Below are 25,933 nucleotides of genomic sequence, written 5' to 3'. Positions count from 1 at the left end.
CTCAGCGAAAAATTCTTGCCAATTGCAGCAGATTTCTATGGAACTGAACTACTCTGGAATTGAAAACTCTAGGCTGCACAGCTTATTAGTTTCTCCCATTGGCCAGCGTTGCGTCAGTTGTGCAGCCAACGAGCTACGGTGAAGTCGTCTCCATCCACAAATGATGTTGTGGCCAGTGCTATTCGCTCTGCTGGCCGTCTGCCAGGCGGACACCTTGGTGCAGTTGCATGTGAATCGTCCGTACAACGACATCAGCGAGAAGTTTATTAGTTTTGTGGTGCGTCCGGAGGATCTGTACGATGCGCTCGATGGCAAGAATCGCAAGGCAGTGACCAGCATGGCTGCCCTGCTGGGCGATGCCTACGTGAAGTTTGTGGGCGACTTTTACTTTGCCAGCAATGCGCCGCAGCGCCTGCGCAATCCCACCAAGATCATATGGAAGGGCTTCAATCGCTGGACACGGTGAGTAACGGGCGAGGATTACTCTGTAGGAGATGCTTCAATTTCCTTGATCCCCCACTCAAGCGCGGTTAACTGGACCATGATTATACCCGTGCCCTATGCGCCCGACGAATGGGACTCGATGCACACGCTGAAGATCCTCAACACCTCCTACATGGTGGGCATCACGGACTGTATCTGGCAGCTGGGCACAGATTTTGGCACATCGCGCGCCAGGGATTACGTGCAGGAGTTGAACACGCTGAAGCTGATGACGGACACGTTCAATCCGTACGTAGACAGCTGGCGTGTGATGGGCGCGGACATCTCAGCGGGCAGCAGCGCAGACGAGACGCGCAAATATGTGGAGATGTCCAAGGATGTGAATGCCGCCTTCGGCTGGACGCAGTGAGTGGCAGTGGGAGAGTATAGAAGGTAATCCCATTTCATATATTTCCAATACATCCACAGACCCGCCAACATGCTGCCCAGCAGCAGCCTGGGAAGCTACATCTACGACAGCGATCCGGCTCTGAAGACCCTGCAGCAACAGCGTGTTCCACTGTGGCTGACGCTGCCGGACGAGCGCAAGGGAGCGCAGTCTATCGAAAAGCGTTTGCTCGGTGATGACACGACGGATGCCCTGCGCTGGGCCCAGACCTTGGGCGATGCGGCCAGCGGCGGCTTCGATGTGGTCTTTAAGCGCATGTCTCTGGAGGATTTCGAGCGGCCGAACTTTAGCTACTATGTCACGGCCATCTTCAAGAAGGTGATGGGCTCGCGCGTCTTTCCGGCACGCCCCCTCAATGTCTTTGCGCCCACCAACAAGCTTTACACGCACTGTGCGAACGCTGTCTCGGGAGGACTGGCCTTCATGGTGGTCAATACGGAGGAGCAGCCCACCACGATCACCGTGCGCAGCACGAGTCGTCTATCCAACAGCGATATCTGGCAATACGTGCTAACCTCGGAGAATGGACGCATGCGTCTGAACAATGCAAAACTCAGCCTGAACTCCACGCTGCGTCCGCAGGTCATTGCGAAGGATTCCAGAAAGCCGCTGCAGTTGATCACGCCCAGCATGTCGGTGGGCTTCTGGGTGCTGCCCAGCGTCAATTTGGAGCACTGCCAGTACTCCGAGGTCGAAGCAGACAATGTCAGCGCCGAGAGCTCCCCCGATGGCCGCAGTGCCAGTGGCTACAGCTCTGCGGATCGCCTGCTGCAGCGCCTGATCGAGGAGACGGCCGTGTCGCGTGGCTCGCTGCAGAGCTCGCTCAATCGCCATCGACGCTTCGTGCTGGACAATCCGGAGCTGGAGATGCCGGAAACGTTGCTGGGCCGGCTGCTGCAGCCGTTCAATCGAGTGCCGCGCCAGAAGCCGGTTGCAGTTGCTCCCGTCAAGCGGCAGGTGAAAATTGAAGCGAAGCCCAAGTCGCAAGCGGTGCGTCCCTGCGAGGCACTCAACTGGCTGCGGAACGTTGTGGAACAGAGCAGGGAGGCACTGCGGCACCGGCGCAGCCGACGAAGTCCCAGCGACTACGCGGGGCCCTTCTTCTACAATCGACATGGAAAGAAGACGACGGTGACCAAGAAGATAACCGAGATACGCAAGCCGGAGCGCAAGGTGAAGCCGCTCTTCGATCTGGCCGAGTTCGACGAGGAGGAGTTCTTCAAGAAAATGGGCGAGCAGCCCGAGCCACCGCCGTACAGTCGCCTGCCCGAGGGCGATGTCCATCTGAAGCACATCGAGAGCCCCGACGGCGAGGAGAGCGAAATGCAGTCCGATCCCGAGCCGATTAGCTACAAGCAACGCAGAAAATTAAAAGGCAAGCCCTTGAAGATTCTACAACGTTCGCAGGAAGAGGAGGATGTGGAGGAAGTACCTGAAGCGCCCAAAACTCAGGAACGTCAAAAGCTGCGTCTACTGCCAACAGAGTTCTTCGAGGCTTTGCCGGCACCGGCGCCCAAGCAGAGCAAGCGCTTGAATCTGGGCGCCACCTTGAACTCGCTGCTGTTCCCCGAACCCTTCTCCAACAAGGCCTCCATGAACAAGAAGCTTAGCAAGAGTCCAAGCAACAACAGCAAGCAGGTGGAGGAACTGGACCCAGATGTGGACAGCGTGGAGGGTGACGTCAACAGAAAGCGCTCAGCTAAGAGCGGAAATGCGGCCACGGATTTTCTGCAGGCGCAGCGCGAGCTCGGCAAGCACTTCCTCAGCCACATCCATGAGCACAGCCAGCGGGAGCAGCAGTTCCCAATGGGTGACGATAGCTTTAGGGAGCAGTCCGACGATCCGGAGCGGGAAGTGGAGCCACGGAAGGAGGCCAAGCTGCCGCCTGGCCATGACAACGAAGAGGATTACTTCACTGCCAAGCCAAGGCAGCCTGTGCCCGCGCCAAAGCGACTGAAGAAGCCTGCCGATGAGAGCATCACCTCTTGGTGGGATATGCCGGCATTCAGACACCGTCGTGCCCTGCCCCAGCCCCTCAACTATGCCGACGCCGCTCTCAACTCGAATGTGATCCACAAGGATGACCAGCAGGAGCTGTTGCCCCTGGGACGCTATTCAGTCTACGAGTACAAAGTGGATCTGCCCACGGTGACGCCAGCCAACGAACCAGAGAAACCCGACTCCAAAATCATGAAGATCACCAACACAAAAGCTCAAGGCTCCAATTGCCGCAAGATCACCACGCTGTCCGACAACATTGTCACCACCGTCAAGTCCAAGGTATCCAAGTTTATGAGCATTATCTCACGCCACATGAACGAGTGGTACAACACTCTGGCCAAGCATCTGGATAGCGAGCCAGCACCTTCTCGCACTGCCACCGTGCGAGTCGAGAATGCCATTGACAAATGAAAGATTCACATAGTATAAACACATTAATTAGGGTTTTTGTTTGCAAAAAATCTGTGAAACTTGATGTAAATATGTATGTATATACAATACGAGGTTGGCTTGAATAACTTTCCATTCTAATAAAAATATATATTAATTTAAATAAATTAATTTTTATATTATATATATATATTCAATCTTTGAATTGGCAACTTTTCTTAGTCAACTATCGTATAATATTATTTTATAAACATTATCAAATTATGCTATTATTTTTGAAAAAATAATACAAAGCAAATTAATTTGTTGTTAAAAAAAAATATATTTAATTTATAATTTTAACATACGCATTGATATGTGTGTTTATAAAAGCTGACATGAATATTCTGCCTGTTACATTCATTGAAAACAGAAATCATTTTTAGAGCTTCTCTACTAGTTTATGTGAAGTAAAATTCAACTTTTATGATCGTAAAGCCATTTCTTAATGTTTTCAGTCAATTCCATATGCATTTAAAAATGAAATTTTTAGGTATAAAGTACTTAAAATGCAGTAAATGTCAAAAACTAACTAAAATTATTGAGTATTTGATAATGAATTATCGAAAATAGCTTAAAAGCTTTCGCTCTATGCATTTAGCATACCATTGCAGAGCTTTATTTAAGTTTTTTTTCAACACTTTCTCTCTCGCTCTCTCCGCCCTGCGCTCTATGCCACAGCTAGCGGAAGACCAACGCAAAGAAAAGCCAACGAAAGAAAAAGCAGCAGACGCTCTATCTCTCTCTTGCTCTCGACACTCTCTGCGCGCTCTTCGACGACAGCTTCAAGCTGAGCTTCAACTTGTTTTGCCGGCCAGCAACAAGTGAGCAACAACAACAAGAAGCAGAGCCATAAATAACAACTATTACGGCTATTTGACAATAGCAATGCTCACAGCTTCGATCGCGAGACGCTTTCAGCTGCGCGTCTCTTCAGCCAGTCGCAGAGCGAGCGTTCAAGGCGAAGGTAGTGATTGAGTCGAGTTTTGGATCTGGCATTAATTCCACAGCTAGTTCAAAGTACAAACCTACAGCGTTTGCAATAATATAATATACACTCATAAATATATTGCTCACATATAAATCAAACAGGTGAGTGGCTGACTAGGCACTTTTTTAAAGCATTTTTGTTGCCAAATCGAAGAAGGCAGACAGCAAAAAATCGGGTCAATTCTAGCTCGAAGAAGTTGCAGTCAGGGAAGCATAGGAGCGTAACCAGTTAACCAATACGTACCCAAGTCAGGCAACTTTTTTTTAGTGACGTGGACAGTGAAAAAACACAAGAAGAGACAGAGAAGAGGAAACAACAATAACAACAACAACAACAATAACAGAAGCAGCAGCAACAGCAGCTACAAATTTGTGGCTTTCTTTTGCCTACCTGTGTAACGGCAATGAACTTTGCGTTGCTTTGGCCTCGACGAGCGCATCAAAAATCCGTTTCATAATTATTTATCGGGCTCATATGAAAAGTGAAAGTATAAAATTTCCAATATAATATATTGATTTTTAATTTAGTTTCCTTCATAAACAATTTATGTAGTTTCGTTAATGATTTCGTTTGGCAAGTGTTAAAATAGCCATGTCCAAATTGTGATCTTTCGTTGTCTTCGCTGCTGTTGGTTCGATCTTGAGCTGGTTAAACGAGAAAACGTGTTTTGAATTTCAGATTTGAATGAATATCATTGTATTATATAATCTAATTTGCATAGACATATACATACACATATACTATACATAATGCTGTCCACAATATTATTTATAGCAATGGGTTTCGTCTTGGCCTGGTTGCCAAGCGATCATTATGTCCGTGATATGTGCATCATGACACTCACAGCGGCCTTTGTGGCCACCTTGCTGAGCATTCGATTCTATTTACGCATTACGGCGGGACGTTGTTTCACTGAGGTAAACACAGACCCCGCCCACTAGCCTCTTCCCCATTCCCTTCCAAATTCGAACGTCCGCCAAATGCTTAGCTATAAATCTACAGAGATCGTGATCTTCAACAAGCGGAAAACAATTAGAAATATAATTAGCTAAGCAAGTGTTTTGGGAGCCTGACAGTTAATAAAATGTGATGCAATGTAATTAATACTAACGCAAGATCACATTTCTTGAATGAATGAATTACTTAAGTAAAGAATATATTATATGGGAGATATATGACAATTGTTGTGAATTATGTAACGATTTATGTCGGCTTAGACATAAATATCATTATAAGGTTTCACAACATTATTGATAATAGTTAAAAGATAGAAAACACCAAGCAAATATAAAACATATATACATTAAACTTGTCAAATATGGCTTGAATGCTGTGAATTTAGAAATAATGCAGCTAGAGTACTATAGAGTATCTTTATAATATATAACTTCATATATACTGAATTTTATAGAGTAGCTTCAGTTTTTCAAATAGTTCACCACGCCGTGACGTAGACTTAATTAGCTTTCGTAATTTGTGCATTAGTAGTCGGGCCGACTCTATTACGGTATTTGTATTACACACGTCGAGAGATCGCTTACCTCTAAAATTAAAGAGTGAGAGAGAGAGGGGAGAAAAACAATACAGAGGCCTTTTTATGAGCTTCTACGGGGGTCGGCAATTAGATACGCCGTTGATGACCAAGCAGAAAGGAAAACAAGTAAGAAGGCTCTAGTCGAGACTGCTCGACTAGGAGATACCCTGAACCCTCTAAGCTGATATTCTAATCATTCTGCACTTTTATGCACACACACATACACATGCATCCACACGCACGCATAAGCCTGCGCTCTGCTAACTGCGCAGTAAGCAGCGACTGCGCTTGGGCTGCGCTGCAGTGTCGGCATATTATGAGAATTTATTTGTTGAATAATTTCTTTTTTAGACATACGATCTTAATGAAACTTTCAGAGCGTAATTATATAGTGAATACGTGTGTACATTCCAAAGCACAAGTCTCTAGTACTTGAAATGCGTTTTTTCCAAATTGGGGGCGAAAGGGGCGTGGTATCCAAAATCTGTAAATTACAAAATCTTTATATCCATTAACTTTATATACAACTTAAATTTGAAGACTCCAGGTCTAAAAATGTTCAAATTAGGCTGAAAAAACAAAATCAATTTTTCGATTATTCTCGATAAAAAAGTTATCGGACGATTTATCGAAAAAATAAAGCAAACTCGTACTGCGTATGGTACTTACGAGTATGCATGCCAAATTTCAGCTCTCTAGCTCTTATAACTTCTGAGATCGACGCACTCATACGGACGGACGGACGGACAGACGGACAGGGCTATATCAACTCAGCTCGTCGCGCTGATCAAGAATATATATACTTTATGGGGTCTGCCACGCCTCCTTCTGCCCGTTACATACTTTTTCACAAAACCATTATACCCTGATTTCCCATTTTCAATGGGTTCAGGGTATAAAAACTGAGACGCGTTTAATACCGACCAGAACACTGTCATTAACTACAAAATTTTAATTAGTATAGGGAGTAAGGCGGTAATGTCCACTAAACAGCCAACATTACTAACTGTAAAACTTATATGCGCATTATATTATATATATGTATATTCCAGACTAAAATGGAAGGCAAAACTGTCATTATTACCGGCGCCAACAGTGGCATTGGCAAGGAGACCGCCAAGGATCTGGCAGGACGTGGCGCTAGGATCATCATGGCATGCAGAAACCTGGAAACAGCAAATGCTGTAAAGGGTAGGGTATACATATGTAAAGTTTAGTAAATTCTCTAATCTCAACTGTTATCGCTTCAGATGAGATCGTCAAGGAGACCAACAACAACAAAGTTGTGGTCAAGAAGCTCGATTTGGGCTCACAGAAATCGGTGCGCGAATTTGCGGCTGACATTGTCAAAACGGAGCCAAAGATCGACGTACTCATTCACAATGCCGGCATGGCCTTGGCCTTCCGCGGCCAGACCAGCGAGGATGGCATCGAGCTGACCATGGCCACCAATCATTATGGCCCCTTCTTGCTAACGCACTTGCTCATCGATGTTCTAAAGAAGAGTGCACCGTCACGCATTGTTATCGTCGCCTCGGAGCTGTATCGCCTCGCTTCGGTCAATGTGAACAAGCTGAATCCCATTGGCACCTTCCCTGCCGCCTACTTGTACTACGTGTCGAAGTTTGCCAACATCTACTTTGCCCGCGAGCTGGCCAAGCGCTTGGAGGGCACCAATGTCACAGTCAACTTTTTGCATCCGGGCATGATTGACTCGGGCATTTGGCGCAATGTGCCCTTCCCCCTCAACATACCCATGATGGCCATCACCAAGGGCTTCTTCAAGACGACCAAGGCGGGTGCCCAGACCACCATCTATCTGGCGACATCCGATGAGGTGGCCAATGTCTCGGGCAAATACTTCATGGACTGCAAGGAGGCGACATTGAATGCTGCCGCTATGGACATGGAAAAGGCACGTCAAATATGGGAGGAGTCTGTGAAGATTGTGAAACTCACGCCCCAGGATCCCAAGATCTAAGCTGTACTCGTTAAAAACATGAAAAAGTTTAACAAAATTTTGATTACTCATATAAAACGCAATTTGGGGGAGCATATCATAAGCTTAAGGATTTCACTTAAATAAAAAAATAACAAACTGTTTTTTATAAACTCAAGTAAATAATATTTGTATTTTGTTTAAATATTTGATAATTTACTTTTAAAGCCCTCAAAACTGAACTAAATTTTGAATACAAGAAACTTTTCTGTTAAATGCAATTTTAACAGCGGTTCTGTTAATGGCTGAGCACGGCTGTTAATGCAACAGTCAGTTTGTAAGCTGTTATTAACATTTTTAGTATTTATTGGCTATGAACTAGTTCCATAGCAGCGCTTATATGCATTTCTTTTGGAAAATGAACGTTTGTTGTTATTTATTGGCTCTTGCATGATTTCCTTACGCAGGAGTTTCAATGTCAGTTCATGAGAATTAATAAAAACGACAAATCACAGCGTCAATGAGAAACTTGATACATCTGCACAAAGGAGAATCACAAAAACAAAACAACCGAAAAAAATTCAGATTCTCACACAATGTGCGTGCAGTTCTCACCTGTTGAGGGCGGGCAAGAAAAAAAGTAAAATAAAAGGATACACTCAACACTCAAGGGACGACGTGGCTGCTGAGGGTCCTTAATCTGATAAAATTGCAAGCGCATCTCGTTGTCTCAACCGCAGAGGGCAGCCGATGTGCCGAGTGCGATTATTATCGGCGGCTGGTTGACACGTGACTTCTGTATTAGCCCGGCGCCAATGCTGATGATAATGATAATGATTGCCCGCTAATAATATGTTAACGACTATAATTGAAATTTAATATTTATCCAAAGGCTTACAGGATAATCATTTGCGGTTTTTGCGGCAAAACGTGGCCGAACGCAGCTAGGCACTAGGATAATTGCCCATGAATAGATACTCCCTTCCCCTTCGGGATCTATCTATGATCTACCCCCCTGCAGCGACTGCTGTGTGAAATTCTCTTCGGCCCATTTGTTTGCGGAAGTGATTCTCTAATAAAAAGTAAACAACGTAAAACAGTAGCTGACAACGTGACATTTTATTGCTACATTGCCTGGTCGATGCCACGCCCATACACCTCTGTCCACCCCTCAGCGCCCGTCCCTTCGCCCTTTGCCCATCGCCGTTCGCTCAGGAACTTCAGCCATTGATAAGGGACGTGGAAACCCTCTGGAAAGTATCAGCTTACAATTTTAATTTGGCGCGCTTCACTCAAGTGTGCTCTCATAGTAGTATCCACAAACATATTTCGGAGTTCCAGTTTTGACTGTAATTCAAGTCGTTCGTTGGGGCGGCTTGTGCACCAGGACCTCATGTCCTGCACAGTTGCTCAAACTGTCGCCTGGCCGGGCCTCGCTGTCTTTCGGTTAGCAATAAGTCGCAGTTTAATAAGCTGGCTTAGGTTTTTAATAAGAAATGGGCTATGAGCCGCACTCGAGGTTCGATTCGAGTCCAGCTGTCAGCCAAACTACTGTGTCCTGCGTCCTCCAACTGTCAGCCGGACATCGATACTTTATACAGCCCGAATGACGTGCGCCGCACTAGCCGAAAGGCTGACAGTTGCTCAAATTCGTTTTCAAATATATTTCAAGTCAAAAAAGTACTTATATGAGAATATCCTTATATATTGTTTTCTTTACTCGAATATTGAAGAAGTTGTCGATACTATTTAATTTCTTTTGTACCACTTGAGCAGTCTAATTGAATGTAGTAATATTAATTTAAGAAACTTATTAGCGTTTTTCTTCTCCCTCTACCGCCCTCTAGCGTTGCCTAGTGACTCTAACTCTATGAATTTTATGCTTCGTGCATATGTTTTAAATAAGAGTATATCAGTTTTCGCATTTTGCATTTCTTACTTGATAAGTAGGCATGTCTATTCTAATGTAACTTGAAAATTTAAACTTATTTATTTTAATATTTATATATATAATATTTAAATTTAAGTTTTAAAAATTTTTTTTATGCCTATAAGATTATATTTATATTATATTTTATTCTTCAAAGATCTCAATCCCAAACATTTGACAACTTCATATAATTATTTCTAGAGAGTTTTGAGAAGGAGTATTAAGAGTTATGTAAAATTCTTAAATTCTAAATATTATTCCCAATTTTATTCAATTAATTTTCGTTTGCTCAGTTTAAATTTGATAATGAGTTATCTATACCATCTTTATCTACTATAGATTGTAAATGATAATTTGGTGTTTTTTTTTTTTTTTTTAATATTTAATATTCAAAAATTTTTATAATTATTATATGAAATATACTTAAATATTTCATAGTTCAGTTAATATAGTCCTAAACAAATCAAGCGACGCAAAAATAAATAATAGCACTTTAAGTGCGCTACACACGATTTGAAAGAGCCTATCAATTCGACAGCAAAATAATAAATGATATATGTATTAAACAAAATATATTTATAAAATAATTCCATTAAAGAGAAACATAATTAGACTAAATGTGAGTTGGCATTTCGATTAGAATGTGTTAACTATTGTGAGATTTGGCATGTTGAGTGACTTCGACTACCCGACATATTAATGTAAAGGCAAAGCGTAGCCAGTGCTTGGGAAGCCTCACGAGTGCCACCCGAAAAGTATTTCATTGATTTTTGAAGCCCCGCCCAAACGCACAGAGCGCATAGAGAATAAGAATACAGAATACACAGAGCTCGACGCAAATGAAACGAAATGCCTGACTGAATTTGCATGGGCAGGAGGAGGCGAGGCAAGAGGAGGCACGCCCGAGAGAAGTGGAGGCAACAATTGTGCGGCGCACCAGGACGACCAGGACAACCAGAGAGCCAGGCAAAGACTTTAATCAAATAGTGACCCAGGCTGAGCTCTAAGCAAACAAACATTCACGTGCCACAATCCAAATTGATAGTGATGCGACTGGTGTGATAACAGGTACACCCTGATGATGACGATGATGACGACGATGATGATGATGGTGGTGTTGGTGGTGGTGGTTCGCATCCCGCAATGTTTGCACACTCACTTAAGTAATACATGTAACAAATCACAGTCGGGGCAAATAATTTTCAAGAATTTTGTGGTTAATTAAGCACTGCTGGCCTGAGCTTCTAAGCAATCGAGTTGAGTGCCGCTTAGGGGCGGGCGCGAGCAGGTATGCACAGCTGACACCTGAGCACACTTGCGAAACCTAAGCGATCATTTCTAATCATCGCAAACAAGCCAAAATTGTTATTGATATCCAGTCAGCCAGCCGACAGGCAGCTACCAGGCTCAGCTCAGCTCCAATCCAGCGCAATCCTGAGCCTAATGCGTTCTGACAATCGGCAGCAAAACATGGCTCACAGCAAGAGCTCAAGCTCGACCCAGGTCCTGGACAAGTTGAAACTGATCGCACTTGTAGCCGAGTGTAACAAGATGGAAAACGCATTTCCGTACGCCGAAGTTTGAATGCTCTTAAGAGCTCTCCATTTTGAATGATTGAGAGTTCCCATTAATAGGCATTTGCGTATATAAAGGTAAATACTATTAAGTTTATAAGATACTATAATAGAGCTACATTTATGATATAGTGACATAGTGATCTTATTTCATTAGATATCACTCACTTACATATATATCATATATCATTAAACAATTCAAAAATGCAATTCAGCATATTAAAAATTCATGAACTTTTCTGATCAAACTCTATATAATTAATAAGAACTCTTGCTATCCGTTGCCTATGCAATGACTTAATCATAGTATCCTCTGTTAGGTGCTGCAAAACAGGATTCGCTCAGACATTGATTATGTTGCTCGAAGCTTTTAACACACACGACGTTGCTGTAGGTTCACTGTGGGTCTTAAAAATTCCCACCAATAAGGTAAAATGATATTATGTAGGTACATATATAGCCCAGCAATCACTGAAAGCCTTTACACTTAACTGATTTAATTAATTCGCAAATTCTCTCTTAATGAACGCTTGCTAAAGTGAAAAGCGAGTATATTGAAATGAGACATTATGTATGTAGTCATAATAATAATGTTGACCAAAAAAATCAAAATTTCTAGTAAAGAACTCGAAAAAGTTTCATTTATAACTTTTCATTATATATTAAACATATTTATCATTAAATTTTGTAGCCTTAGATTAATTGCCTTCAAGATTAATATTGATTTATAACATGGCCGTTTGAAGAAAGAAAATTCTACGATATTTATGGATCAAATTTTTAGTGAAGATAAACTAAAAGTTTCTATGAGTAGAACAGAAAGTTCTTACACTGGAAAAGTCTGTTCAACTTTTTTTTTTTAGCAATTATCAAACTATGAACAAGTATATGAACAAGTATAGTATGAATATCGTAAATTTGAAATAAGATTAGATATTTTACAAAAATTCAATAAAAAATTCCCAAGCCAAAAAAATATTTCTGTTAACAAATTTATCTTATATATGCGCTATAATTAATTACACTACGTTTGCGCCATAATTGTGAATATCGTAAATGAATATTATGTATGCATTTTCCTATACTCTAACATACTGAATGAACATGTTAGATGAAATTATTTAAATATCAATCAATCACATGAATTAGGCAAATATCGTAAATTTTATGATTATATATTGAATGCAGATTCAGAAAACTAAAAAGAGCAGATCAACTTTTGAATAACTAATAAACTCTTAAAATATTTATTTGTGTTACGGGCATCAGATCGTCGTCTATTCTCAGACTTACCTTTTTTTGTAGGTTAAGTGTTGTGCGCGTGAATTTAAAGTTAATTGGGGAAATGGAAAGCTGTAGTTAATGCAAACGATTCTGTTGCTAGGCCTAGACTAAGCTCGAACGATGGCAACGAATCGCTGTGAAAATAATAATGTTTCATAATTTTTTTTCTTACTTATTATTAGCTTTCTGTAACGAAAACACAACCACAAAGCGAAATATCGAATGACAATAAATAATTCACAATTGTCGGGTTGATTGTAACTATGCGAAAGAGCAACGATCGATGGATTTTAGCCGAGTCGAGCTCCGCAGCACAGATACAATTGTCATTGGTCGCTAGAAATGAGAAAGATACAAGATACGCACAGCCCGAGAGGGTTGCTAGCTGAGAGGAGTGAGCGAGCGAGCAAAGGTAGGTGTGAGTGTGAGTGTGAGTGCGAGTGTGAGTGTGAGCGGGACAGACTGCCTTTGATGAACTGTCACAGTGGCAGCGGCAGAGGCAAACATGTTTAACCACAAAGAATGGAACGAAGGAAGCAGCAGACGATCAATGGTCGCCTCTGCCCTCAGACACTGGGCCCGGCCGGGCTGTGCAACCGGCTCGCTTGTATCTGGTGTCCAACTGTAAAGATATTGGGTGACAAATAAAAACTACTGAAAAACTGCTGCTGCTGCTGCTGCTGCCGCTGCAGTTGCTGTTGCTGTTGCTGCCACCGCTGCTGCCGCTGCTGCTGCTGCTACGTATGAATGAGCGTTGTTGAATGGAGCCAAGGGGGTTGCAAGGCAGTGAGCGAGGAGCGCATTGGTTGGCTAACTGACTGACTGACTGACGGCCGGCCTGCCTGCTTGCCTGACTGCTGTACAGTCTGTGTTGTTGCTGCTGCTTGTGGTGGTTGCTGCTGTGAGGGGGGTGCAACAACAATAACAACAACAACAGCAACAAGACGCTGCCTTAAGGGTCTCTCACACATGTGATTGTATGCCAAGTAGTTGGGCACTTTGTGTCATTGTGGCTGCTCAGAGTGTGTATGTGTGTGTGTGTGTGTGTGTGTCTCATGTGTCTGTGTGTGTGTATTGTTTGACGTTGTCTTTTGCGCCCTTTTGTCGCTTGTTTGTAATTAAGTGAGCATTTTTTTTTCTTCTGTGGTTGTCGCTTTGACGCTGACGCCTCTGACGGTATCGTCGCCAATATCGGCCGAGAGACTTCGAACCGAAACTGACAATTAGTCGCCTTCTTATGCTCGTCGTCGTTAGTCGCTAGTCGATACTAGCCCGCCCCCCAAATCGTTAACTTGCAAGTGAAAACGCTAAGGAAAGAAACAATCCAATAAGCGAGTGAATTTGAATAGCCATTCAAAAATTATATAATATTTGTATTTCACTTACAACAAAATCCATCAATTAAATCTTATATTCTGTGCTTGACCATGAGACATTTTGATCTAACAACAAGGTGCGATTTGGTAGTTTGAATAATATTATGCATAAACCGTGCAACAATAGATGAGAAGTTCGTTTCGGAAATCGAACTTCGATTCATATGGATACACCTACTGGATAAATGCTAAAGTTCCAAAAAAATATTTTAATGCATTTAATTAAAATTTGGCAATTCGAAATATAAAGATCATTTAAAATAAATAAAAGTTTTTAAATTATAGTGAAATTCTAAAGTTCAAAATAAACTTTAATGTGAAAATAGCAAACCTCGTGGAATTTTATAAATATAAATTCATAAGCTTACATGACTTTATTTTTAGCATAGAAGCAATAATACGTAGTCCTGCAGACATATTGACCTATATTATCCGATTTCTCCAATTTGTTGCTTATAACTAACATATGTATTCACTGTATAACAATAAATAAAATTCTTGATAAAATTCTAAATTCTTTAGAAATCAAAATATCGAAACTTAATTGATGAAAAAGGAATGTATGTAGACGTAAGTTAGGTTCACATACATAAATAGTTTCATAATTATAGAGCTCATTGAAAATGGGAAATCAGGGCATAATATTTTTGTAAATTTTTATTTTATTTTCATATTGTACATACAGGTTGGAATATTTTGTTTTTGTTTTTAATTTATTTGATTTATTTTTTTAATGATTTTATTTTCATTTAAATTTAAATTTATAGATTCAATAGGTTTACATTCTTTTATTAAAAATTGTTATCATTATTTAAAAAAAATTTTTTTTTAATATATAGAAATATCTGCATAAATATTCATATACATATACCTCTAATAAATATTAATATATAATGTATATGTATGTTTATATTCATAAAAACTTATTGGGCCTAGATTCCACAGATGATTTACGTATTTAGTAGTCAAGAAGCCGATTACCCTAATCGAAAGGAACTTAAAAAGGAATTTCTTTTAAAATTAATTGAAAATATTTTGATATTACTGTCAAAATATTTTGACCAAAACTCTGAAAAATTTGTTAAAGGATTGAGGGAAGAAGTAGTCATTTAAGATACAATAAGGATACTTATGGAAACAAAAACCGGCGATGTCATAGCAACCCAGAACGTACGAAAAAAAAAAAAAAATCAATTTTCTAGCTTCAGAGTCGGATTTATAAAAAATCTTTCTTGATTTTTTAAAAATTAAAAAATATTTTCATTAATATTTAATATCCTACTCTACATTTTAATGTTTGAACAGATATTTTTATGGATATATGTATAATTTAATTTGCAATATATATAAATTATTATTATAAATGAGCTCACATATCTGACTAAATAAATTCAATATTTGTGTTCGACTTTTGCAGCTGGGAATGGCAATTGATGCGACAAAATGAAACGTAGAAAAACAAGAAATAAAACGCAAAAATCAGCTGGAGTCATGTCATGGGATTGTTATTTAAAGGTTCCAAACTCTTGAACATAATTCTGGGTGAGTTTCCAATATCCAAATACGGGAGTTGTGCAAAGCCAGCGAGGATAGATGAGAGAAAGAGAAGCACAAACAGAGAGCGAGAGCAAAGAGCATAGGCAAAGCAAATGGCGTCGCGTGCGCTTATTTGCTCGCGACTGTTCTGTGTGTGTGTGTGTGTGCGAGTGTGCATGCTTGTGTGTGTGTGTGTCTGTGCTTGAATGTGTTTAGGGGCGGAGTTTAACACGGCGCACAGTGGGCCGCAGCCAGTTGTGAACTGTGTGAAGTGCATGGGCATTGCTTGCTGGCAGTTTTCCAATGATGCTAAATGATTTGCTCTCCTGCGCAGATTCCCTGGAAGATCAAGAGGGTGGAGCTATGTACATATCGTGCGATGTCTCAAACGGAGGTCCTGTGGAACCAGAAACGGGCTATGTGCCCAATAATCCATTATTCGGCCTGGCGCTGGACAGTCCGCAGGTACATTGACGCGCTTCGCAATCGATTCACTTGCCATCGGTGCTTGAAGTGGTTTTTTGATTTTTTCATTTTCATTTTTATTTTTCTCCTCCTGCGCGGCATCTTTTGCGTCCACTGCAGCAAGAGTGCGCTGCATCCTGCGTCGGCTGCTTATCCTGCCAAGGCAACACCGCCCTGCCCATCTCCTCGCTGACCAGCAGCGACTTCGATTGCGGCGGCTGCTTCGATTCGACCATTGGTGTGCTGAGCGGCCAGATCAATACCACGCCGCCGGCCAGCAGCAGCAACAACAACAACAACAATAGCAGCAGCAGCAACAACAACAGCAACAGCGTCGCCTCGCTGACCGGCAACGGCAGCTACTGGAGCACCGACGAGATGGCATCCACGTTTCCGGGTCTACCGCCGCTAGACATCGATCCGCTGCCCAGCCTCTTTCCGTTCTCGCCCTGCGGCGCGTCCTATAATTTCGCCAGCAATCCGCACCAGGCCTCGCTCTCCTACACCGTGCATCCGCACCAGATGCTGATCTCACCTACAGGCAGTCAGCACCACCATCAGCAGCAGTACCAGCACCAGCACCAGCAACAGAACCAGCAGCAGCAGCAGTCGCACACACAGTCGTCCACACATTCCCATCAGCTGCAGTCGCAGCACTTGCAGCAGGCATCGCACGGTGGTAACGCGCTCCACGGCCACAGCACCGGCATAGGGAACGGGCCGCTCGTCGGCGGGAGTGGCTCGGGATCGGGCAGCGGCTGCTACTACGAGGCGGCCACCAATGCCAGTGCCCCGCCCATGTATCCCAGCATGAGTGTCAACGTGAGCATGAACATGACCATGCATCATGGCTACGGCGCCGATGCGGGTGCGGTGCCCATGCCGTGTTCCCAGATGAATTGGACGCCGCCGAACAGCTCCTCGGCGGCGGTCAATGTGCTCTATCCGCCGCTACTGAGTCCCACGCACTATCCGGCCTCGGCCACCTACTCCTTCACGGCCGACTTTCGCGCTCCGCCGCCGAGTGCGCTCAGCGCTCTGCCCACGCTGGCCGACAAGGAGTCGACGCCCTCGCCGCCCGCCTCCAGCACAGCCGCCGCGCTGGGCTACTATGCGACGGGTGGCGGGCAGAGCTATACGCCGCCTCACAAGAGTCCCAGCTATCAGGCAGCAGCACTGAGTCTCGGGTTGTCCGCCTTCGAGGACGAGGAGGAGAGCATCGAGGATGGCGATGCTGATGGCGAGGGCAGTGCCGGCGGTGATATGAAGCCGAATCTATGCCGGCTGTGCGGCAAGACGTATGCGAGGCCGAGCACATTGAAGACGCACTTGCGCACCCATTCCGGCGAACGGCCGTACCGATGTCCGGACTGCAACAAGAGCTTCTCACAGGCCGCCAATCTGACGGCCCACGTACGCACACATACCGGACAGAAGCCGTTCCGCTGTCCCATTTGTGATAGACGTTTCTCGCAAAGTTCCAGCGTAACCACGCACATGCGAACCCATTCCGGCGAGCGGCCCTATCGCTGCTCCTCCTGCAAGAAGTCCTTCTCGGACAGCTCCACGCTGACCAAGCATCTGCGCATCCACAGCGGCGAGAAGCCCTACCAATGCAAATTGTGTTTGCTCAGGTGAGTGTTGCCCGGCTGCACTGGAAGCCGCCCAACTGGAATCACTCCCAATTAAACGTAACCCCAACTTCGTCTAGATTCTCGCAATCGGGCAACCTGAATCGGCACATGCGCGTTCACGGCAACAACTCGAATGGCAGCGGCAGTAACAATGGTGGCAACGGTGGCTCTGCCGGCATTGGCGGTGCTCTCCTCACATGACAAAAGCCGCGCAGTGCAGGCGGTTTTCAGCATTATCACCCTCCGCACACGCACTCTCACACACACACACATGCACACGCACACGCACACCCACATCCGCATACGCATCCGCACACACATATGCATCACCATGCCCACGCACATTTGGCGAACTATGAATATGGGAATTACGGCATCGGCGACTATACTCCACCCACACAAAACTATTCCGGGTATTATTTCTGCGCACTCAACAAGCCGCCCAAATTCGAACGATTCTATTAGAGTTGGGAATGACTCAAAGATGATACAGTTCCAGCTAAACCCAATCCCTGAGATATTTTCAATCGTAAATGCTCAAAGTTTAATTGAAACTAAAAAAAAAAAGAATGATTATAAAACAAAAACTAATTGAGGCCTAATCGCATAAGTGTAAATATCTAAAAGGAACCAGAAATAATTTTGTATTTATTATTCACTTAGCATATAAATACATACATACATATATATTAATGTCAATGTATTGATGGATTAATTTAGAATAGCGCATATGTGTATGTATATGGTAGTTGAAAAACACGCATAAATCTATCCAAAATTAGCCAACGATTAGAAGTATTACCTTAAGTCAGACACAAACCTAGGCAATGAAACAATGAATATGAACTACAAATCCTCAAAAATCTGTTAAAAACTAAAGAATACTTTCCATTATATGAAAACAAAAAAACTATTTTAAAAAGCAAGCCATTTTCATCTGAATGGAATATTGAATATGTTATAATACTTTTCGATTTAAGTTTTAAATCTTTTAAAATTTTCATATTGAATCAGGATTTTGTAGCTTCATATTCTTGACTACGCTTATGTAGTTCCCACACAGCACCCAGATAAATATATAAATATAATGTATTTAAGACATTGTATATTTAATTGTAGCTGTATTCTTAGCCATATATTATGTAAGACAGGTGCTTTGATTTAAGCCAATTTTGCGAATACTGAAAATAAAATGCATAAAATATATTTAAAAAAAAAAAAAAAAAAAAAAAAAAAATTTTAAAAACGTGATTTCCCAAAGAATATGGACTGTGTATAAAACCTGTTCGATTCCGTTCAATTTTTATCGAAAGGCATTGTCAAGTTGGGGATATTTCGAATTCAAGCAAAGCTCAAAACTTGTCAACGGGTTTGATGGACTTTATCCTTTGAAATAGAATAGGAAGTCAATTATACCAGTCAAATATTGTATATTATTATTATTATTTTTAAGTATTATTGGAGTTGGAGAATGCGTACCCGAAGACATTTAGTAAAGATGGTTACCAGTCATCTGTTATGAATGATCAAATATCAGTTCATCAGGCATCAGTTCTTCAGTGAGCAGTTATTAGACATCAGTCATCAGTCATCAGCAATCATAATTAATCATGAGTTTACAGAAATCAGCCACAAAATATCAGTTTTTACGCATTAGTCATGAGCCAAAAGTCATTAGACATTAGCCATAAGTCATCAGTTATCACTGCATTAGAAATTCATCTGCCAAAATGAACTTAGAATTATCTTAACATATTAAGCAAACACAAAGTGGGCTTAAAAATAGAATATTACAAATGTATTTGAACTGGAATATAAATTGGGCAATCCTTAAACATCGTTGATAATATAAACGGCTTCTGAGTCGCTGCCACAGATCAGTCTGGAGCCATGAACATCGAATGAATTGATTGCTTTGCGTATGTTGGTCAAGATGCCATCGACATTCACCAGGGAACGCAGTCGGTCGCCGGCTAGCCACGCACTGCTGCTATCAGTCTGGCTGGCATCAATAAGGTGCTTGTTGTCCGACCACATCCACATTTCACCTCCCTCCGCTGCAGTGAATAGCTTAGAGGGATCTTGGCGATGAAATCCAATGTCCGTAATGGACGTCTTATGGGCACTCAAGTAGGAAGCTGGAAAGTTCAGATGCCGCATATCCCAGACCGTAATGGAGCCCTCCTCACTGCCACAGATGAGTATGTGCTGTTGCATGGGATGCGTGACCATGGCCGAGACAAAGTTCGAGCTTTTCGAATCCTGACTGGCGGCCATAAATGAGATTGTCGGTTGCCCATCGCTCGCCGTGCGCACATCGAACAAGCGAATGACGCCCATTCGATTGGCCGTCACAACCTGATTCTGGTTGACAAAGGAGGTGGCCAGTAGACTCATGCTGTCCGCCTCAATGGTGCGCTTCACCTGCCTCAAATTGTTGGCACTCAGCACGTTGAGGCGCCCATCCTCGCCCACGGTCGCGATGTCCGTGCCGTATACCGAAATTCCTGTGCAGGGCGCATTTGCTTGACTACATTTGTAATAGTGTAGACGTTCGCTGTGTGCTGTTCGTCGGATTTGATCCTCCTCGACGGCTCGATGCACGTTAAATAAGCTAAGACGACCTGCAGGCAGCAAAATATTATATATGAACGAGAATATCTTTATAGTTTCTTTCGCTTACCGTCGTTGCAGCCCACTGCAAAAGTATCATCATTGATAAACTCTATGCCCGTGACATCGCCCTCAATCGCCATCTTGTCGTTGCAACGTGGTGTGTGCTCCACATTCTCTGCATATGGATTCGCATAGAGGCGCCAGACGCGCACAAAATTTGTATCCATGTCCCATGTGCCGGTCACGAAGCGTTCGCTCTGCGTCAGCTTCTCTGGCAGCCAACGGACCTGAGATATCTTCTCTGATATATAATGGGCACCCACCGTTGTAGACATCTTGACAGTACGATTTATCAATGTTTTTAAACTGAAAATAAATAAAGTTATGCCGGTCTAGATGCCGAAACATATGTTTTTGGCATCTATCTTTAACATTCAGCCGCGCTGTTATTAAACACCTCAAAAATGAGCATAGCAGATGTTAAAATGCGATACACTTCGATAGTATTATCGATATATATATGATACGAGTTGTCGAGAGCAAAGCGTTTTTAAATCAAGTTGTACATCATAGTAAAAACTTTTTGTTAATTTACAAAAATGATAAACATTTGTGTGCCTCTTAGATATAAATATATGACTAGGTTCATGAGCAATTATAGCTATTTACTGTTCATCAAACGATATTCAACTATCGCTATGGCAAATGCAACATATTGGAAACTGAGCAGAGTAATTATTACAAGCACTTATCAACACTGTAAAGTGTTTTGGCGGCAATTTATTGTAAACAATATTATCAAAGAGGGCATGGATAAATATTTAGTTAAAATGCCGATAAAATCAACAAAAAATGTGGTGTCAGAAGAAGTATGTATTAAAAATTAAAAATAATAGTAGTATCTTCTAAGCTAAGTTTTATTCCGTTGAAGAAAATATCTGTTAAGGAGGAAAAGCCGAAGCCAAAAAAAGTCGTAAAGGAACAAAGTGCAATTGCTAATAAACGAAAGAATTTGGACACGCCAGAAATAGTAAGCAAATGGTTGACTGCAGATTCAGCTGATATAACTGAAATATCCCAATGTAGGTTAAAGACAAAGAAAACGCCGAGGTAGAGAATCCACCCAAGCGCCGCAGCACTCGAGTGACGCGAAGCACACGCTCCATGGCAGATGTTGGAACGCCCTCGCCGGAGAAGGAAATTCCAGAGAAGTTGCCTTTCATAAAGTATCGTGGTGCCATCAAATATTTCACGGAAAGTCAAGAGATTGCTGCCTCGGCAGATGAGGTCATGTAAGTGCCTACATTTAATTAGATATTAATATGTATTTATATATTGATTGATATTTTGATTTCTCAGGCAGTGGGTGGATCAGCAAACGCACACTGAAATTGTACCCATGGCCTTTGATATGGAGTGGCCCTTCTCTTTTCAAACGGGACCCGGCAAGTCATCCGTCATACAAATTTGCGTCGATGAGCGCTGCTGCTATGTGTATCAGCTAAGCAATCTAAAGAAGATCCCGGCTGCGCTGGTCGCACTCATAAATCATCCCAAAGTACGGCTGCATGGCGTGAATATAAAGGCGTAAGTGTGGAGTATATAGAGAGTAAGACTAGGGAGTATCCGAATAGTAGTTAGAATGAACGTGAAGCAGGTGAGACTTAGGCTAGATTACTCTATGCATATTTACTTATATATTTCAAATACACGCTGTTCACTAATATATAAGATTAATATCCAAACTTCTAGCGATTTTCGGAAATTGGCACGCGACTTTCCTGAGGTAGCGGCTGAGCCGCTGATCGAGAAGTGCGTCGATTTGGGCGTGTGGTGCAATGAGGTGTGCGAGACGGGTGGCAGATGGAGCCTAGAGAGATTGGCCAATTTCATAGCCAAGAAGGCAATGGACAAGAGCAAAAAGGTGCGCATGAGCAAATGGCATGTGATACCGCTGGACGAGAATCAACTGATGTATGCGGCCATAGATGTTTATGTGAGTATTCTAAGCAGAAGCCTAATTCGCAATAATATATGAATATCCAAATCCTTTCAGATTGGTCAAGTCATATACAGGGAAATAGAGCAGCGCGAGCAGACAAAACTGAAGAATGAGGCCGAGTTCAAGGAGCAAAATGGAGAAAATGCATTCAAGGCTGTCAAAGCGCTGGGCGAAACCTTCCTGACCAAGATCAATGAGGTGACCCTGTGAGAACACCCAATGGAAGACAAATTAGATTATACAATACTAACATTTACTTCAAATTTTATTTCCAAAGTTTTAATTTAAATTTCTGCTATGTTTTGTTACATTCACACTAGAAATTTTAACGACCTTTGATACTCATTCACACCTAGATATTAATATATATATTTTCACAATAGTCATTAACTTGCATAAAATTTTAATTTTGTAAATTCGCTTTAAACATTTCTAAAATTATAATATTTTTGATATCAATGCAAAATCAACAACTGGCTAATGAGCTAGCTCACTTGAATATGGGTCGGCGCGATCCCACGGCCTCCAGCTTGCGCTTCAACACATCATTGTCCAAGTCAATCTGCCTTTGGTACTTCTTGCGGTTGACAGCGGCGGTAGTGCGGCGTGCTACAGGCGGCCCTTGATTCTATGTAGAGATAGATCGATATATACATATATAAATGTGTTTTGTACACGCCTACCTTAGCTTGGAGATTGGTATTGGATTTGACCATATTGACAGTTGGTTTTATTGTCGGTTTCACGTTCATCATTTTCTTCAATAAAATGTTATTCTGGCGCTCGATCTCACGCACCTGCGGATTGGTGAAGCTGAAGCTCTTGCGTCCCAGATTCTTATAGCTGCAAAGCAGATTTGAGTTGTAATGCGTAAAGTAGGGCTAGCTCACTTTGTACTTACTTGACCTCGGAGGAGGCGACTGAGCGTGGACGTCGCACATCTACGTGAAAGCTGCTGGTCTCGCTGCGCAGGCAGCTGGGCGTCGAGCTGAGCATGCGAGCCGACTGAGTCTGCTTCATGTGTGGATAGCGCAATAGGCCATCGCCCTGGCCGCATTCATCCATCAATAGCTTGTTCCCGTCTCCGGGCTGAGTGACATCAGTGCTCGAGGGGCAGCGGCAGCTGCGGCGTCCGATTTGCTGCTCTGTGCGCATTGTGGTCGGGGTAGACTTGGAGGACTCCAGGGATTGGGGCTCTCCATCTAATGGCAACGACTTTGGTTTGCCGTGATTCTTCATCAGCTTGGTGGCCAGTGCCAGCTGCTCCAGGGCACTGTTTTCAGCGGAGCCGCCGCTCAGGCGAAATGTCTTCATGATCATCTCAGACATTTCAGTCATTTGCTGTTCCAGATACTTGACATTGAGCGGATCGCCCGGTAGAGGCACATCGTCTTCCAGCTTATAGACCTCCTCGCCATTATCATCGTAGATGCTCTCCAGCTTGGGAAATACTGGTGCATTGGCATCAACAATCGGCTTCCTCGGCAAATTCGGATGGTACTGAGGACCGCGCTTCAGTTTTTTATAGTTGGCTATGCCGTCCAGTTCGGAGTCGCTGCCGTCGGAGCCATCGGCGATGTCAACCAGATCCATATTGAGATGCAAGTCCTGATTATCCTGTCCGTGCCCATCCTCCTCTTCCTCAGCCTCCTCTTCATCCACGTCTTCTTCGTCTGCTAGTAGACATTTTGTTTCTTCTTCTTTCCCATCGTTGTCAATCTCGGTAGCCAAGTCCTTGTCATCAAATTCATTTTCAGACTCAATCTCGTCCTCAGCCGCCAGCTCATCTTCCATTTCGTCCTCGACCTCGGTCAATTCATCCGAGTCCCCTTCTTCCAGATGCTTAGCGCTCGTCGGTATCAATGTGCGCACTGATATGGATTCATCGTCTGTCTGCTCAGGGTTCAGTGTCGATGAGTTCACCTCGGCCACAGTTTGGGTGACAACCACGGACTCGTCGTCCTCGGACGAGGAGCTGTCATACTTCACATGGGTTTGGCGGGCGAAGCCGCTTCCTCCGCCAGAGCGCTTGGAATACAACTGTTGACGGCGTGCATGTGGCTGTGGGGGCAGTGGGTTGTTGTAGTTGAGGCTAAACTCTTTGATGGTCAGCTCCGGCAGCTCTTGGCTCTCGCCCGGAGTTGGTGTTGTTGTTGTTTTTTCACTTACATTTCCACGCAAATACTCAGCCTCGACGTCGGTGTCACTATGTGTATCGCTCTCGTTATCAATATCCTCCTCATACTCCTGTTCCTCCTCCACATCGGAGGGCACTTCTTCATCAAAAGACTCCTCCATATAAGAGTCCTCCTCAGAGTTAACCGGCGGCTCAGTCATTTTGGTGTTTTGTTTAAAGCTACACAATCCCGGCTAGATCAAGGCTTTTTTTTATTTATTTAATACGTTCCAGGATTTATTTATTTTTTGTTTTTTAGAAAATATGACTAACTAATATTTACTGTATATGTCTTTATCCAGTTGTATTATGGAGAGTACATGCGAGCTACTACAAATTTTCATGAAGTGTTCCCGTAGGCGGGGCGCTTCGTTCACCGATTACTGGGTTCACTGAATTTGATTTCTCGCTACGTTTCCGACACTTTACTGATGATGAGATGTGGGACACCGACAACGGGTTAGCCGATAGCTGAACCACTGAATCCATTGCGCCCACTGTTTTTCGATTCGGTCAGGAGGTGGCCGAGGCGGGTGAGGCAGGTGCTATGTTACGATAGTTGCGAATAATACGTTCTGCCTTGCTAATTTATTTCGCTATTTGTTTTCCTCGCGCCCACGTCACATTGTCTTGACTCATAGTTCTTTAACACCTGAACCGTAACTTTCGAGTGTCTTTACGAGGTGCTGCCAACCGTCTACGACTCCTTGGCAGGTGGAACTTTGTCTGTTTATTAGGACGTCATAGCCAGTGCGGCTCGAGCGTTGCCGTGGACAACCGAGCAGGCGCACGAAGTTTGTTGTGTGTCCTAACCTGCCTGCCGAGGAGACTCACTTGTTGTCCAACTAGTGAATGAAGTCTAGTTGCCTGAATACGAGCAGCCCTAATAAAGAAATTAAATATTAAATAATATATATATAAAAATAAATCAATATTTACCTTTTAGGCGTGATTATTGAGCATTTTATTGCTCTATTATTTTTATAATTTATACTACAAATTTGATAATATTTAAGCATTTTTTAGTATGGGATTTGAATATAATATTTGTGGAATTTGGTTTGGATTTAAAGACAATGTTGTCAGCATAAGTTTCTTCGTATTATTTATCCTGCTTACTCCTATGCTCCTATGCTTACAAGTGTCAAAGCTGTTTGTTTCGTTCACATATGCATTCATGTTATTAATAACGCATACATATATACAGCCAATGAGTTTTTGTCAACATTCTGCAATCTTAATGTTAACTCCTTACAACAGCGGTAATCTAAGTGCAAGCAAATATTAATATTCATTGTCTCGCTTACACACATGTTGTTTCTATAATTCTATAATAAGAAATATGTTTATCTTACTCGCACATATACAAAGATGAAAGCATTCAAAATAAACGCTATCATGCAAATTATACTTTTGTCTCCCTTTTGTTAGTGAGCCTTGATCAAGCGCCAGAAGAGAGCAAACGCAAATGAAAGAAAGTGTGTGTTTGCCATTCGTCAGCAACAATTGTCGTTTCCGTTATCTTTAACACAACTTTATGAAAGCCCCTCTCGA

General features: G+C 42.8%; 6 protein-coding genes across 11 annotated transcripts; 4 read left to right on the top strand and 2 right to left on the bottom strand.

Annotated features, from left to right (window-relative positions):
* Nucleotides 1–94: 94 nt before the first annotated feature.
* Nucleotides 95–3,454, top strand: LOC6572877. Its single transcript, XM_001998946.4, has 3 exons — nucleotides 95–462; nucleotides 526–849; nucleotides 913–3,454. Exons 1-3 carry the CDS (start codon nucleotides 161–163, stop codon nucleotides 3,302–3,304), a joined length of 3,018 nt encoding a protein of 1,005 aa, XP_001998982.3. The 5' UTR covers nucleotides 95–160; the 3' UTR covers nucleotides 3,305–3,454.
* A 798-nt stretch (nucleotides 3,455–4,252) lies between these two features.
* LOC6572878 (retinol dehydrogenase 14) lies at nucleotides 4,253–7,964 on the top strand. Of its 2 annotated transcripts, XM_001998947.4 has the most exons (4): nucleotides 4,253–4,414; nucleotides 5,088–5,230; nucleotides 6,900–7,038; nucleotides 7,098–7,964. In XM_001998947.4, the coding sequence occupies exons 2-4, from the start codon at nucleotides 5,090–5,092 to the stop codon at nucleotides 7,826–7,828; spliced, it is 1,011 nt and encodes a 336-aa protein (XP_001998983.1). In that variant the 5' UTR covers nucleotides 4,253–4,414; nucleotides 5,088–5,089; the 3' UTR covers nucleotides 7,829–7,964. The 2 variants fall into 2 exon arrangements, with proteins under 2 accessions (XP_001998983.1, XP_015022125.1); XM_015166639.3 differs by lacking the exon at nucleotides 5,088–5,230 and having other exon boundaries at nucleotides 4,254–4,414.
* A 5,840-nt stretch (nucleotides 7,965–13,804) lies between these two features.
* On the top strand, nucleotides 13,805–18,487 carry LOC6572879 (protein glass). 2 transcript variants are annotated; one of them, XM_032730542.2, is made up of 5 exons: nucleotides 13,805–14,027; nucleotides 15,368–15,492; nucleotides 15,821–15,951; nucleotides 16,072–17,585; nucleotides 17,663–18,487. In XM_032730542.2, the coding sequence occupies exons 2-5, from the start codon at nucleotides 15,447–15,449 to the stop codon at nucleotides 17,784–17,786; spliced, it is 1,815 nt and encodes a 604-aa protein (XP_032586433.1). In that variant the 5' UTR covers nucleotides 13,805–14,027; nucleotides 15,368–15,446; the 3' UTR covers nucleotides 17,787–18,487. The 2 variants fall into 2 exon arrangements, with proteins under 2 accessions (XP_032586433.1, XP_043863206.1); XM_044007271.1 differs by lacking the exon at nucleotides 13,805–14,027 and adding an exon at nucleotides 15,001–15,120.
* Nucleotides 18,488–19,361: 874 nt separating this feature from the next.
* Nucleotides 19,362–20,653, bottom strand: LOC6572880 (nucleoporin Nup43). The gene is made up of 2 exons (XM_001998949.4): nucleotides 20,269–20,653; nucleotides 19,362–20,209 (listed from the first exon to the last, which is right to left on the bottom strand). The coding sequence occupies exons 1-2, from the start codon at nucleotides 20,534–20,536 to the stop codon at nucleotides 19,416–19,418; spliced, it is 1,062 nt and encodes a 353-aa protein (XP_001998985.1). The 5' UTR covers nucleotides 20,537–20,653; the 3' UTR covers nucleotides 19,362–19,415.
* Nucleotides 20,654–20,950: 297 nt separating this feature from the next.
* LOC6572881 (Werner Syndrome-like exonuclease) lies at nucleotides 20,951–22,619 on the top strand. Its single transcript, XM_001998950.4, has 6 exons — nucleotides 20,951–21,070; nucleotides 21,133–21,231; nucleotides 21,288–21,493; nucleotides 21,561–21,788; nucleotides 21,954–22,197; nucleotides 22,258–22,619. The coding sequence occupies exons 1-6, from the start codon at nucleotides 21,011–21,013 to the stop codon at nucleotides 22,411–22,413; spliced, it is 993 nt and encodes a 330-aa protein (XP_001998986.2). The 5' UTR covers nucleotides 20,951–21,010; the 3' UTR covers nucleotides 22,414–22,619.
* Nucleotides 22,590–24,763, bottom strand: LOC6572882 (protein hemingway). 4 transcript variants are annotated; one of them, XM_001998951.4, is made up of 6 exons: nucleotides 24,663–24,763; nucleotides 24,373–24,584; nucleotides 23,105–24,264; nucleotides 22,887–23,046; nucleotides 22,698–22,831; nucleotides 22,590–22,635 (listed from the first exon to the last, which is right to left on the bottom strand). In XM_001998951.4, exons 2-6 carry the CDS (start codon nucleotides 24,538–24,540, stop codon nucleotides 22,626–22,628), a joined length of 1,632 nt encoding a protein of 543 aa, XP_001998987.2. In that variant the 5' UTR covers nucleotides 24,541–24,584; nucleotides 24,663–24,763; the 3' UTR covers nucleotides 22,590–22,625. The 4 variants fall into 4 exon arrangements, with proteins under 4 accessions (XP_001998987.2, XP_043863207.1, XP_015022127.1 ...); XM_044007272.1 differs by having other exon boundaries at nucleotides 24,373–24,573; nucleotides 24,663–24,756; XM_015166641.3 differs by having other exon boundaries at nucleotides 24,373–24,728.
* Between the last annotated feature and the right edge of the window lie 1,170 nt (nucleotides 24,764–25,933).

This window comes from Drosophila mojavensis, unplaced genomic scaffold, assembly GCF_018153725.1.
Source record: "Drosophila mojavensis isolate 15081-1352.22 unplaced genomic scaffold, ASM1815372v1 contig_16, whole genome shotgun sequence".
In the NCBI taxonomy this organism is placed as follows: Eukaryota; Metazoa; Arthropoda; class Insecta; order Diptera; family Drosophilidae; genus Drosophila; species Drosophila mojavensis.
The sequence above is the reverse complement of the archived record's forward strand: the minus strand, read 5'-3'. Positions and strand labels throughout refer to the sequence as shown.

Bases quoted from the DNA above. Each gene is read 5' to 3' on its own strand.
- LOC6572877 (XM_001998946.4), top strand. From the start codon at position 161: ATGATGTTGTGGCCAGTGCTATTCGCTCTGCTGGCCGTCTGCCAGGCG. The intron at 463-525 runs GTGAGTAACGGG...CCCCCACTCAAG, and splicing joins GGCTTCAATCGCTGGACACG to CGCGGTTAACTGGACCATGA. The intron at 850-912 runs GTGAGTGGCAGT...ATACATCCACAG, and splicing joins GCCGCCTTCGGCTGGACGCA to ACCCGCCAACATGCTGCCCA.
- LOC6572878 (XM_001998947.4), top strand. From the start codon at position 5,090: ATGGGTTTCGTCTTGGCCTGGTTGCCAAGCGATCATTATGTCCGTGAT. The intron at 5,231-6,899 runs GTAAACACAGAC...TGTATATTCCAG, and splicing joins CGGGACGTTGTTTCACTGAG to ACTAAAATGGAAGGCAAAAC. The intron at 7,039-7,097 runs GTAGGGTATACA...TTATCGCTTCAG, and splicing joins AACAGCAAATGCTGTAAAGG to ATGAGATCGTCAAGGAGACC.
- LOC6572879 (XM_032730542.2), top strand. From the start codon at position 15,447: ATGGGATTGTTATTTAAAGGTTCCAAACTCTTGAACATAATTCTGG. The intron at 15,493-15,820 runs GTGAGTTTCCAA...TCTCCTGCGCAG, and splicing joins ACTCTTGAACATAATTCTGG to ATTCCCTGGAAGATCAAGAG. The intron at 15,952-16,071 runs GTACATTGACGC...CGTCCACTGCAG, and splicing joins TGGCGCTGGACAGTCCGCAG to CAAGAGTGCGCTGCATCCTG.
- LOC6572880 (XM_001998949.4), bottom strand. From the start codon at position 20,536: ATGTCTACAACGGTGGGTGCCCATTATATATCAGAGAAGATATCTCAG. The intron at 20,210-20,268 runs GTAAGCGAAAGA...TGCTGCCTGCAG, and splicing joins TGCAGTGGGCTGCAACGACG to GTCGTCTTAGCTTATTTAAC.
- LOC6572881 (XM_001998950.4), top strand. From the start codon at position 21,011: ATGGATAAATATTTAGTTAAAATGCCGATAAAATCAACAAAAAATGTG. The intron at 21,494-21,560 runs GTAAGTGCCTAC...TTGATTTCTCAG, and splicing joins GCCTCGGCAGATGAGGTCAT to GCAGTGGGTGGATCAGCAAA. The intron at 22,198-22,257 runs GTGAGTATTCTA...AAATCCTTTCAG, and splicing joins ATGCGGCCATAGATGTTTAT to ATTGGTCAAGTCATATACAG.
- LOC6572882 (XM_001998951.4), bottom strand. From the start codon at position 24,540: ATGACTGAGCCGCCGGTTAACTCTGAGGAGGACTCTTATATGGAGGAG. The intron at 23,047-23,104 runs GTAAGTACAAAG...TCTGCTTTGCAG, and splicing joins GTCGCCTCCTCCGAGGTCAA to CTATAAGAATCTGGGACGCA. The intron at 22,832-22,886 runs GTAGGCGTGTAC...ATCTCTACATAG, and splicing joins ATACCAATCTCCAAGCTAAG to AATCAAGGGCCGCCTGTAGC.